Source organism: Portunus trituberculatus, chromosome 40 (assembly GCF_017591435.1).
Source record: "Portunus trituberculatus isolate SZX2019 chromosome 40, ASM1759143v1, whole genome shotgun sequence".
Classification (NCBI taxonomy): domain Eukaryota; kingdom Metazoa; phylum Arthropoda; class Malacostraca; order Decapoda; family Portunidae; genus Portunus; species Portunus trituberculatus.
Window position 1 is genome coordinate 5,861,679 of NC_059294.1, and position 14,419 is coordinate 5,876,097.

At 45.4% G+C, this 14,419-nt stretch overlaps 1 protein-coding gene across 2 annotated transcripts in view; it reads right to left on the reverse strand.

The window, feature by feature from the left end:
* Positions 1–2,415: 2,415 nt before the first annotated feature.
* Positions 2,416–14,419, reverse strand: part of LOC123515819 — a 35,238-nt gene continuing 23,234 nt past the window's right edge. For both annotated transcript variants that reach the window (XR_006677993.1, XM_045274676.1), the window contains 2 exons: positions 13,875–14,002; positions 2,416–3,319 (listed from right to left, as the gene is read on the reverse strand). Coding sequence is in view for 1 of the 2 variants with exons in the window: in XM_045274676.1 (XP_045130611.1) it covers positions 3,288–3,319; positions 13,875–14,002 (160 nt within the window). In the remaining variant the exon portion in view is untranslated. The remainder of the gene's footprint in view (positions 3,320–13,874; positions 14,003–14,419) is intronic.

The following is a 14,419-nucleotide window of genomic DNA, read 5'->3' on the forward strand; positions in this document are numbered from 1 at the left end:
TATTAATCTTCTGACCTCCATAGACCTTTCCTAATGTAAATAAAATCGTCTAATCGTACCCAAAAATCAAGGTAAAAATACGTCTCAGTACTGATGGGATTAAAAAACACTGTCCTGGTGTGGTTGAAGAAGAAACACTGGGGGTCTTTCCCTGTGTTTATTTGTAAGATACAAAAGCGTACTGAAGCTTGGAGACTTGGTAGCGAGACTTGTAGTCGGTAGCGAGCAGAATGAGGCTTGTAGCAAGCGTGATGATGTAGAATTACTGTCTAGACAACTGGAGTCTGACTGTAGACTGGAGACTGGCTGTGCAGGACAGGATAACCAGTCAGACAAAGAAGGCAAGCGGATGCCTGGCGGAACGTGATCGTGAGTCTCTCCCGAATCTGTGTTGGGACCAGACTGAGTGCGGCGTGGGGACGTGGGTGTCTGCGTAACAATACCCAGCGGTCGCAGTACACAGGTTAGCCATTACATTGCATTACTCCGCGTTAACAAATAGTCTGTCTATCATAACACAGACAGATAAGAAACATATAAGCTGGATAAAAACACATAAGACAACTGTTACGTGAGAAGCAGGCAAGGTATGACAAGTAATGAATCAGTTCAGTTACCTGGCCTGGAAGGGGGATGACATGCACCACTAGTAGATCTAAAGTGGAATTATGAGTGATGCGTTGAGTAGAGGAGTTCGTTATGTGATGTAGAGGTTCTAACATGTGGAGTGAAGATACGCGGCGCTGAGGGAGTGGATGAGGTGGTGGTGGTGGTTGTGGTGGTTGTGGTGGTTGTGGTGATGGTGGTGGTGGTTGTGGTGGTGGTGATGGTGGTGGTGATGGTGGTGGTGGTGGTGGTGGTGGTGAGAGAGAGAGAGAGAGAGAGAGAGAGAGAGAGAGAGAGAGAGAGAGAGAGAGAGAGAGAGAGAGAGAGAGAGAGAGAGAGAGAGAGAGAGAGAGAGAGAGAGAGAGAGAGAGAGAGAGAGAGAGAGAGGAGCGAACACGTCAGAATGAAGCAAAAATAAAAACAAAACTAAAATAAACAAAAACTCTCTCTCTCTCTCTCTCTCTCACTACTTGGATAAATGATCGTGTGGAAAGGGCGGCCGGTGAAAATGAGGTAATGAGCTGTAGATCCCTTTATCTGGCTCCCCTGTCACTCAGCTCAGAGGAGGAGAGGTGACGGCCCACTGAACGATTGCCTAACTCACTGGAAAAGAGGCAACCGTGTGTGTGTGTGTGTGTGTGTGTGTGTGTGTGTGTGTGTGTGTGTGTGTGTGTGTGTGTGTGTGTGTGTTAGCAGAGTCGCGTGATGCAGTGTACGGCTGGCTAAGTGACCGGGCGACTGGTTGTGTGAGTGAGTGACTGACTGGATGATTGGAGGCCGGTACACTAAGCTGGCCATCTGCTCGTGGTTCATATGATTTCTTAATTGGACTTTACCTGAGGAGTGTAAAGGGAAGGAGTAAGGTTAGATGATGAAGGGTGTAGAGTATAGTATGTAATGAAGAGATAAGGGTGAGGTAAGGTGAAGGGCCAGGAGAGAAGTGTGTAGGGAAGGAGTAATGGTGAGGTAAGGTGAGGAAGGGTGAAGAGAGGAGTGTGTAGGAAGGGTAAGGATGAGGTAAGGTGGAGCGGGAAGAGAGGAGTGTGTAGGAAGGTTAAGGGTGAGGTAAGGTGATGAAGGGTAAAGAAAGGAGTGTGAAGGGGTGAGGTAAGGTAAAGGGAAGAGAGGGGAGTAAAGGGAAGGAAGGAGTAAGGGTGAGGTGAGGTGGTTAAAAGTGAAAAGCGTGCTATTGTATGATATTTGGCACTTAGTTACTTGTATGGTCCTCTTGTCAGTGTGATGTGGTTAGTTAGTCCAGGTAAGTACAGAGAGTCTTTGATATTTGTTAGTTTTCCTTCCTGTCTGTCAGTCTTTTCTCTTCTATTTCGATGTTATTTATTTACTTATTCATCTGTCTTTAACTCTTTCGCAATGCAGATGGTAGCAATTCTTTCTCTTTCATTTACCCATCTGCTACTTTTCTTGTACTTTATTACCTGTAGACAACAACAACAACAACAATAAGAACAACAATAATAGTGATAGTAAACACACAACAACAATAATAACGATAACAATTATAATATCAACAAAAACAATAACAACAATAAGAACAACAGCACTTACAACAAAAAAGCCTCAGACAACAACAAACATAGTCACAGAATTATTGCTCCCTGAGACTCCAAACTGCATCTTTTTTATACTTTATTACCAGTAGACAACAACAACAATAATAACAACAACAATAATAGCAATAACAACCAACGCCACCATCAACAACAACAATAATAACAACAATATCAATAACAATAAGAATAACAGCACTTAAAACAAAAAACAGCCACAGACAACAATAAACAGAGGCACACGATTATTGTTCAACTGATAAACTTTCCCTGAGATTCCAAACACCATTCATAGCGCGGCTGTTCAACTTTTACACGCTGTACCAGGAATTCGCCAGGTGTGTGTGTGTGTGTGTGTGTGTGTGTGTGTGTGTGTGTGTGTGTGTGTGTGTGTGTGTGTGTGTGTGTGTGTGTGTGTGTGTGTGTGTGTGTGTGTGTGTGTGTGTGTGTGGTGGCGGTTTCATGCAGGTAATTTAGTGCACTGAGACACGACAATGTTACAGCGGCCATATTAGGAGAGAATGTTGAGAACCCGCCGCTGGGGAGTTAGTATACAGTGTAGTAACTTGTAATGGAATATAAGTGGCTCGATATAAATGTTCAGTTGTATGAGTTAGCACTGGTAAGATTCCAGGCGCAAATGTGTGGAGTTTTTTCCCGCATGCAATTCATATCTAGGTAGGGAGGGGCTGCGCGGCGGTGGTGGTAGTGGTGGTGGTGGTGGTGGTGGTGGTAGTGGTGTGAGAACAGTATAGTCTATGTTTAACTATGGTGTTTTTAGTTTGTTTTGATCTATTTTATGGTTGTATTTTCGCCATTCTGGTAATGCACGTAAAGCAGAATGGTGGGAAGAGAGAAAAACTACACACACACACACACACACACACACACACACACACACACACACACACACACACACACACACACACACACACACACACACACACACACACACACACACACACACACACACACACCGACTATAGCCAGTGGCGCAATTATCCAATTATAAATGCGGATGAACCAATGGGATGAATACTAATGACTCCAGACTTTTATTGGCGAAAGTTGCTCGGCATCCTGAGGTCTGGTTCGTTTTTGTCGGTGCAAGATTTAGCAAAACGATCTTACCACCGAGCCAAATCCTGCAGACAAAAATTTAATACGTGAGGACGAGATCTAAATGACCGGGCAATTAAACAATGTTATCGCAAGAACAAACAAAACGCAGATAAAAGAAGGATCAGCGGGAAGTTTGTGTCAAGTGAGATTTTTATTGTAGCGTGAAGGGCGAGCTTTGGGACGGCGAGCAATGTGAAGGCTGAAGTGGTGGGCGGGGCGGGGCGGGGAGGTGGTCCTGGCTCTTACAAGACGAGGACGGAGGGCGGAGAGTAACTATTAGAAGTAAAGGAGCGGCAAAGACTGTGCTTGAAGGTCTGTGGTCTGCAGCGGTGAGTTGTGGCGTGGGGAAGAGGGTGAAGGGAAGGAGGGAGGGAGGGAGGCGCACCTATCAATACTGACAATCATGTCTGATAAATGTAACCTCTTAGGCTCAGGTGACCTGCCTCCTCGAAGGTCCACTCCCTCCACACCTGCAGATATTACGCAGAATGTTCCACTTCACTAAGGGTGGACAGAAGGTCTTCCCATAGTGGTGGGCGCCAGCCGCCATGTGGCCTGGGTGAGTTTGTTGGGCGTGGCGGGATGTTCCCAACACACTCCCGACATGATGAACCCAAAACAAGACATCGGAAAGACAGCGCCTCCCACAGTCTGAGGAAAGCAGCACTTTCTGGTGGTTTGCACGTATGTAAATGAAGACATCAATCACGCAGTCTTGGAAAGAAGCCGCCAGTCATGGCTGGGCTGGAAAATGCATTATGTGGTCAAGGTCAAGATAAACCGCGGCACAGCTGCAATTCAGAAGCGGCGGCCTTTATGCGCGATCTGCCCATCCCTCACCTCCATATACAGGTAAACACGAAATTGCAGGACGCAGCGCCATCGCGGGAGCAACACAGTAATGAGATATAAATGTACCGTGATATGACCTTTGCAAGATTAATTTCTTACTAGGGAATACCACTTTTTGGAATATGTTTACGAAGGCAACCACAAGCAACAACAAATCACTTCAAAGATTGCATACACAGAAGCAACGGGTTATTGGGATTAAAACAAGGCTGACGCTGAAGGTAATTAACACACAGGTAAAACTTTCTGACAGGTAAAGACAATAAATGCTCAGAATTATTATTTCAGCTCCAACGAGTACCACGCCGCCCACAACCTGGGACAAGGCCTGCCTCCAGCCAACCTCATCAGGACGATACACAACATGCCCGTCACAACAACACTCAAGAGTAAGTCGGCAGTCAGCGAGGAGAGCGGCACCTAGGGGCTACACAGCGCACACAATGTCCCCAGTTAAGGACACATTCCACCAACTCAAGACCCATTATTGGCTTTATCTCCAAACGAGTTTATGGTCGATGTCTGTCGTCACTCACTCAAAAGCCTTTAAAAGAGGTATTAACCAAAAACACAAGGCTCACCAGCGCAGAGCGAGACCCTGAACGGTGGACAAAAATGTATCGACTCTGGTTGAACGTCACTTGGAATTAAACACCGGGAAAGTAGGAACGATAAAAGAATGTGTGTGTGTGTGTGTGTGTGTGTGTGTGTGTGTGTGTGTGTGTGTGTGTGTGTGTGTGTGTGTGCATCATCCTTAGTAAATGAATAAATAAATAAGAATAGGCAAACATATATATCAAGATAATGTTCTAATATTTCGAGCACGTTTTGTTCCCGCTAATGCTGTATCTAAGTAGAGAGAGAGAGAAGCAGCCGCGATAAATAATACATGCAAAGATATTCCTCGCATCAAAGACACCGGTTCAAATTAGTTAGAAATTATTGCAGCATAAAAGAGAAACGGAACATATATAACAAGCCCACACACACACACACACACACACACACACACACACACACACACACACACACACACACACACACACACACACATTCCTACTAACAATTAAGAAAAATAGCATCATTAAACTGGCGCCACCTCAGCCAATGGTAGCCGAGGTGAGGTGAGGTGAGGAGCAGAGAGGGAGGGAAGGAGGGAGGCCAGAGAGAAGTGGAGGTAACAGAGAAAGAGAGAGGGGAAAAAAAAATAGAAAGATATATTAATATAAACATACAGTAGGACAAAGGATCTTGATGGGAGAGGAGGGGGAGAAGAATAATGAAGAGGAGGAGCAGGAGAAGGAAAGGAGGAGGTGTTAGTGGAGGTGGTAGGACTTGGGTGGAGTCCTGAGCGCCCCTCCACAGTTAATTCATCACGCCCTCCTTATTCAGAACAAAGTTAATGTGGCTTATTAAATTTAGTTTACGTAAGCCACGACTGAACTGCTTCTGCTCAGCCTCACGTCTCAATCCAGAGATGCTGGGGCTGTCCCTCCCCCGCTCCCCCCTTGAGACACACGAACACACTCTATAGATTCAGCATGAAGTTCAGCATCATCTGGCGCGGTGCTTCTCTTCCCGTCACGCCACAACCACAGCCACAGGCCCACCACATCAGTATCACATTCACACATGTGTTTTTGTCATTCAATTACCAGTTATTTACAGACTGAACCAGCAACTACCTCTTCGTCAGTGACCATTGTGAGCCAGGTCTTCCCGCCTCCCAAGGTTCACCGCCACTGCTGCCACCACCGCCAGCGCCGCCACCACTACCACAATATTCATCCACCTCCTAACCACACATTTACCAGCGGTTTGTGAGCTAGACAGTCGAATTACGATCGAATAAGGGGCTATTTGCAAGGGTAGGAGGATGGAGGAGCTCCGTGCAACACCCAGCCTTCAGTAGTCAGGCGACGGGCGTCTCAGTGACCAAGTACCTTCAGGGGGGTGTATGCGGAGGGGCAGAGGTGGCAAGGAGGTGGCTGGTCTTCACACGAGGCCCATGGCGGGGATCGCAGCGCCTGTGTGAGTCGTAATCATGCTAATTGTCCGATAAAAGATGACTGGAGTCGCCATCAGAACGTCCGCCTTCTCATCCCAGAGCTTAATGTTACCGTTTCAATCTTGGTTATGACTCGTTTGTACACGGTTTTTCCTCCCAGAACGCCCCCTCTCTCTCTCTCTCTCTCTCTCTCTCTCTCTCTCTCTCTGTCCGTGCTAGTGAGGTGAACAGGTTGGATTTACGAGAACAGACTGAGGTGAAGGTGAAGCGAGGGAAGTACGTACAATGCAGGCACACACAAGACAGACTGGGGTTTTGAGACACTGATGCACGTACGGTTATTCTACAAAGAAAGCCGGGGAGAGATGGACACGGTGGGGGCATTGAAGATACACTAGGAATACGAGATGACGAAAAGAGAAGTGGACAAGTTACCGTTTGAAGGATAGACTAGGAGGTAAGAAGAGGGAAAACAGAGAAAGGGTGTTAAGAAAAGACTGGAAGCACAAGGAATAGAGAGATAAAGAAGAAAGATGGGTATAATAAATAAGGATAGACTTGGAGCACGAAGGAAAGAGAAAAGAAGGAGGAGAGGAGATGAACATGCTGAAGATGGTAGAGATACACTGCAGGAAAGAAGAGGAAGATAGATAATAAACACGACGAAATGGGAGTATGAGGAAAAAGAGAGAAAAAAAAGTAGATTGTGTGATAAAACAAGGCCAGGCTGGGAGGAGCAGGGATACAGGAGGAGGAGGAGGAGGAGGAGGAGGAGGAGGAGGGAGGAGGAGGAGGAGGAGGAGGAGGAGGAGGAGGAGGAGGAGGAGGAGGAGGAGGAACCAGAAGCCACGTTCGTATATCTCAGTGTTTATTGCTCCTTAAACTCAAAACTAGTGCGTCTTTGGAAGAAACACCAACATTTCTGATAAATTTCTCGTCCTGGGCATTAAACTTCGCCGCCGATCGAGTTGTGACGAAAAAGAACATTAATTAATCGGATTAATGGCCACACGAGAACCGGATTGGCCTCGTCGTTACTCACTCAATGCCTGGTTTGCTTCAGGTACACAAAAATTTCCTGACGGGACGAGGGAGAGATGGGGAGAGGGAGATGGGATGGGTACGCCATAAACGCTCCACACTTGCAGAGGAACAACTTGCCTCCACTCTGCCTTTTTTATACTTTTGTTATTTTTTACGCGTTTGTTTAACCCCTTCAATACTGGATCACATTTCTACCATGAGTTTTGGGTATGATTAGACGATTTTATTGGCATTAAGAAGGGTCTATGGAGATCAGAAAAATTAATGACCACGGTCTTCAGTATTTTAATCCCACATAAGTTTCTGAAGCTGTATAGAATCACTTAATAGTAAGCTGAGTGAGTAGGAAAACGCATCATGGTACTGAAGAGGATAAGGATGGGACGATCTCAATTCTTAGGGAAAAAGAGGAAAAAGGGAAACCAAAACAGAAATCAATACAAAAGGATGTTACGATTACAGTTAATATTTTCTAAACAAATGTTTCTACTGACCTCTCTCTCTCTCTCTCTCTCTCTCTCTCTCTCTCTCTCTCTCTCTCTCTCTCTCTCTCTCTCTCTCTCTCTCTCTCTCTCTTTCTTTCTTTCTTTCTCTCTCTCTCTCTCTCTCTCTCTCTCTCTCTCTCTCTCTCTCTCTCTCTCTCTCTCTCTCTCTTGAACAAGTATATAAAAGTCTCCTCATAATTCTTCTCTCCTTCTAAGGGAGTATAACCACCACCATCACCACCACCACCACCACTACCACCACCACCGTTACTGTTGGCTCGCCGTCAGCCCGTTTAGGTGGAGCGAGTGTGCTTCAGTGTTACTTAATTGTAGGGCTGAGATGGGACCCCTTTATTCTATGTACTAGTTATGTGTGAGCGGGCGCGTGCTCTCTCTCTCTCTCTCTCTCTCTCTCTCTCTCGTGTGTGTGTGTGTGTGTGTGTGTGTGTGTGTGTGTGTGTGTGTGTGTGTAATTCACCACGGTCGTCTGCTGGTCACCCAGCCAGTCTTCTCAATTACGGAGCAAGCTCAGAGCTCATAGACCGATCTTCGGGTAGGACTGAGACTACAACACACTCCACACACCGGGAAAGAGAGGCCACAACCCCTCGAGTTACATCCCGTACCTATTTACTGCTAGGTGAACAGGGGCTACACATTTGCCTCGCCGCCTCCGGGACTCGAACCCGGACCCTCTCGATTGTGAGTCGAGCGTGCTAACCACTACACTACGCGGTGTGTGTGTGTGTGTGTGTGTGTGTGTGTGTGTGTGTGTGTGTGTGTGTGTGTGAGAGAGAGAGAGAGAGAGAGAGAGAGAGAGAGAGAGAGAGAGAGAGAGAGAGAGAGAGAGAGAGAGAGAGAGAGAGAGAGAGAGAGAGAGAGAGAAACAGAAATAGAAAGACAGAGACAAACAGATAGAGAAGAAGAGAAAGAACCACACAATATCAGCAGGGAAGTGACCAGTAACCAGAAGCCAAGTATCGAGATCAAGATGAATAGAACAACGAGAGAGAGAGAGAACGATGAGGATGAAAGAGGCGCAGTCGAGGCGAGGCGAGGCGAGGCGAGGCGAGGCGAAGCAAGATGAAATAAGGCAAGTCGAGGTGAGGAAGCTAGAAGGTATGGAAGAGGAGGTGTCGGTACTCATGATTTAGAGTGAGCATTATGTTGTGACGGCTGCTGTGGGCCTCGCCAACCACCCGTAAATCTTGACCTTAACACATGCGTATGGTCAGAAGGCCGGGTAGGGAGTGGGAGGGAGAAGGAAGGAAGGGTATGAGGGGAGGGAGCTGAGGAGGGGACGGCACAATGGATGAGAAGGGGAGGCTCAAATGTAGAGAAATCAATAGCAGGGGGAATAAACTTATAGGAGGTAAAGGAGGTGTAACGAATAGGCCAAGAGAGGGAAGAGGGGAGGTGAGAGTGGAGGGGAAAGGGAAGGAAGGGGAACTGAGGGGAATGGTGAAGACGGGAACGAGAGGTAAAGAAGAATAAAGATATTTAAGGTAAGAAAGAATTGGAAAAGCGAATGAGGGGAAAGAAGGGGGAGTAAATAAAAGGGGACAGTAAAAGAAGGAAACACATGAGAAAAGACGATTGAAGAAGAATGAGGAGAATATTTAAAGCAGGGAAAGTAGGAAAAAACAATAAAAGGAGAAACTAAAATGAGGGAAAAGTTAAGAGAGGAAAGATAAGAGATTAAAAAAGATAAGAAAGAATAGATATGAGGGGAGAGGTTAAGTGAGAGAAGGCAGACTGGTATACGGTGAAGAGGGAGGGAGGAGATAAGAGACTGAGGAGAAGTCAGTGAAGAGAAAAAAAATATATACTCGTAGATAAAGACTGTACATAGAGAAAAGGAAAGAGGTTATAGGTATCTAAGAGAGGGAAGGAAGGAGATGAAAAGGGAAATATGAAAGAGATACATTAAGGCAATCATTAATGGAAGAGGAAAAATATGTGATTCATCCGAAAATAAATTAAAACTAAACAAAAAATACCCAAATAATCGTTTCAGCTTCCTTTCCCACACCTGGTTTACTGCAGTCCCGCGCTTGCACCTGAACTGCCAACACATTTCCTCGAGTAAACAGATGCTCACTTCACAACTGGTCCCAACATTAGACAAGACGAATAGATAAATGTTAAGTAGCAGGATGAGGAGGAGAAGGAGGAGGAGGAGGAGGAGGAGGAGGAGGAGGAGGAGGAGGAGGAGGAGGAGGAGGAGGAGGAGGAGGAGGAGGAGGAGGAAGAGGAGGAGGAGGAGGAAGAGGAGGAACTTGAGAGAAGAGATGACAGACGACAGGAAAATTGCTGAGAAAAATGTGTACGGCAATTAGAAGGTAGAATGAGGGGGAGAAGGTCTTGAAAATCGGGGCATTGTGGTCATTATTCTCAGCAGAAGGAGACAGGAGAGGCAGAAAGTGTCGGGCATGCGAGAGGAATGAGGGGAAAGCCGGGGAGATCTGCACAAATGGATACATTTAGAAAGAGAGAGAGAGACAGAGATCGAGAGAGAAAGAAAAAGAAAACGGAGCCTAACTGAATACTCAAGACGAGGGAGATGAATGAGAGGAAGCACACCATTAAAAAGTACGATAATTGGGAGAGAAGACGGAAATGTAGGAATGTGGGTGAGGCTGCAGGTGCTGAGAAGAGGCAGGGTGGAGGTGAAGCATGACGGCGCCCCAAGCATCAACACTCTCTCTCTCTCTCTCTCTCTCTCTCTGGTCAGCGCGACACTCAAAACGTAACTCGGAATAACTAATCGTGAGCATAACCTCCCACAACGCCCCCTCCTCTCTCTCTCTCTCTCTCTCTCTCTGGTCAGCGCGACACCCAGCACGGTCAGGGATGAGGAAATGTAATCCAGAATAATTAATCGTGACCAAGGTGATTCTCTATAGTCTCTGGCCGCGGCGAGACCAGGCAATTAATCACCAAGATATTTTTTTCCCTCTCTCACTCTCTCTCGTCCTTCCAGCCATTCTCTCCCAGCCTGGTAATCACAATACTGACTTGCTCGCCCGACCCACCCAACGATTCACATCAGCATGGAAAAAAAAGAAAGGGTCAGTCATCTATCCCTCGCCTCCTCCACCTGTTTGCTCTCCCTGCCCTGTCCTGCTCGTCAATGAATAGAAAAAAGCTTGATTACAAACAGTTTTAGGCGTAGTTCAGCCACGGGACACGGCACGTTCCGGCATGCCTCCCTCGTGCTAGAGAGAAGGATGAACGAGGGGACAGCAGCGCCACGTTCGGCCAACAGCGGAACTAACAGGGACTAATTACTTTCTGATGACTTCAAGGCTCATTAGCGAGTTATCAACGGTGTGGAGGACGGCGGTTGTCTCTGTGTAACCTCACACGGGGTATCGTCGCCACCCATAATGACTGCCCCTCTCAATTAATTTTACCTGCGGGAGGGAGAAAGCATGCCACCGCCACTGAGCTAAATGTCAAGGTGCCATTTTAGCTCCTATGTTATTATGACATATAAAGGTAACTGTTTTATTCTTATAACTTATTGGTAAAAGTTATCGCTCGGTTTGGCATTTTTTGAATTACACTCCCATTTTCGTTATAAAAAAACCGGACAGCGTGGATCCCGAGGCACTAGAACAGGTCACTCATATTTCATTTATTCACCTTATTAGGCAGTGGGTCACCTGGTTAATTAGTCAGTTTAACGACCAATATATGAGCCCTCATAAATTTCTGCCTGCTGTTAAATCAAGTGCATAATTTCTCACTATTGACTCGAGCAAACTGGAGGATCCTCAAACATGTAACCAATTATTTCTACCCAGTTCTCTGATAAGGCAGCCAATCACCCGGTAAACCAAGCAATCAACAAGGTAAATAGCCATCCAGCCAACCACTCAGCTAGCCATTCAGCCACTCAGCCAGCCAGCCAAGAGGGAAGTAAATAAACCATCCATTCCGCCAATCAAGAGTTTGCATGCCAGCCAAAAAAAAAAAAAAACGAAAAAAAAAGAACAAACAAGACACTCATTTTTACATTCTTTCTGCATTCCTTTCAATTCAGCCATCCACAGTGCTACTCAGTCAACCATCCAAGAGACTCACCAACAAACCAACACACTGCCCTTCCAATTCAATCATCCAGGAAACCACTCAGTCAAACATGCAAGGATACAAAGTGACCATCCTTCCACTCTTTTGTCCATCCATGAACCCAGTGATATCTTATACTCTACATCTCATCCCATCTTGTCTCCCCTCTCTCTCTCTCTCTCTCTCTCTCTCTCTCTCTCTCTCTCTCTCCCAAAAAACAGAGATTCAAACAACTGATGACCACGTGAGGAAGCGCCATCTATCTTCTGCCGTCTTGAATCCGTTATTATCAATTATAAACGCGGTTCCTAATGGTGTCTCTTCTTTTTTTTTTCGCTTCTTCTTACGAATTAATTCACTGCCACTCAACACTACTGGTCGCCTCGGGTGGGACTGTGGCTCAATGGATGGGTGAGTGATTGTTGTTGTTTTTTTCTGATTTTTTTTCTTGAATCACCGTGTTACGTTGTATGTCTTTCTCTGTCTCTGTCTCTCTTTCTATCTGTCTGTCTGTCTGTCTGTCTATCTGTCTCTCTCTCTCTCTCTCTCTCTCTCTCTCTCTCTCTCTCTCTCTCTCTCTCTCTCTCTCTCATACACAAATCACATGGACACAGCAAGAAACTATAAGAGTGTACAGAAAGGTGCATGAAATTGAACTGTACAGACAACACAATTAGTTAGGAACACACACGCACACACACACACACACACACACACACACACACACACACACACACACGAATACCTCAATCACACAAGACTGGACAAAGCCATCTATCAATACTTCTTTACAATGTTTTGCCTTCCCTTGTCAGTCTTGGAACCCGGATGTCATGTTGATGCTTTTGCACATCAAGCTCATTAAAGCAAACAGCCATTGCAGAGGAGGCAAGAGGAGGAGAGTGAAGCTATCTCCTATAGAGTTACTACTGTCAATCATAATGCTTGTTTCATTACTGGTATATTAAGACGATGCACCATTTGGACATTGAGAGGTAGGAAAGCTTAGTCTCTAACGCAAGAGTTAACCAGTACTCTTAATCTTTCATACCTTTCTTTGGTAAACTCTGGAACTCCCTGATTCTGTCTGTATTTCCAACTTCCTATGACTTGATTTAATTCAAGAGGGAGGTTTCAAGACATTTGTCCCTATCCTTTGGCTATTACTATCGGCTCTGTAATGAGACTGGCGACTGACTGGGCCGTTTCTTTATATTTTTGTTACCCTTTGCCAGTTCTCCTCTCTTATTTAAAAAAAAAAAAAATCAGTGAAGAAAATATTGGGAGAGCTGGCAGTATATAATTCCAGCCAATATTTTGCATTTTTTTCTAATGTGAAGATTAAGAAGATTATACTTTAACCTGAATTCCTCCAAAAGACACCCTTGGACATTTTATTTACGAAAATCACGATAGATAATTAATTCATTCAGTACTGGGACGCATTTCTACCTTGAATTTTGGGTATGATTAGACGATTTTATTGACATTAGGAAGGGTCTATGGAGGTCAGAAAAATAATGGCCAGAGTCTTCACTATTTTAATCCCCATATAAATTTTTGAAGCTTTATAAAATCACCAAGTAGAAAGCGAAATGGATATGAACACGCGTTATGATACTGAAGGAGTTAACACTGACCCAAAAGTCCTCATGTCCTAAACCTGACCACTCGTCGCCAGAAGGAGGAAGTGGCCTTTGATTGACACTTATCAACTTTTCAGGTAACTTGACACTATTTGAATAAAGTAAACCATCACATCAGCTAATATAAACAGCAGGGTGGGTTTATTTGCATGGCGATGAGGGAAGGGTGTTAGGGTAATAGCGGGATCGCGGCTCACTCCTCGGCCGGCGTTAAGGAATCAATCAATGGTTGAGCTGACGCAGAGGTGACACTCCGATGTTGTACTCATTAATGCCAACCTTATAATGAACCTTAGACCTTTCCTTTGTGTTGCATGGGAAGTATGTTACGGTACAGCACATGTGATCTTAGAAGGTTGGAAACGATACCTGCTCGTCTCTCTGTGCCATACTCTATAACTCCTTACCAAGCCTTCCGCACACCTGCACCTTCGCCTTATCAGCATCACACGTCATGCATACATACCACAAGAAGGCCTCCTGGCGCCCCAAACCCGTAGGTCACTCGTCCCGGAAGTACTGACGTGATGGCTGACGTCATGACTTGGCCAGAGTCTTTGCCATCTATCGTCAGCAGCCGTCACTGTGCCATTTCTGTAAAAAAATTCATGCAATTTCACATACTTTCATATTTATCGCTATACTAAGTGAGTTATTAGATATCTAAAGGTTTAAAAAGTAACTTAGAATCATATCCAAATGCAACTAGCTAAGCAGATGTTACAGGAGCAGCTGTTTATCACGCAGCTAATGAGGTGTATTAAGTTGACTTCCGAGATCATCCACGTCACAAAGAAACAATACATAACATGTGATTCAAATATATAGCACGAACACACACACACACACACACACATACACACACACACACACACACACACACACACACACACACACACACACACACACACACACACACACACACACACACACACACACACACACACACACACACACACACACACACACACACACACACATACCATAAACATTAATGCATTTGTTTATGGG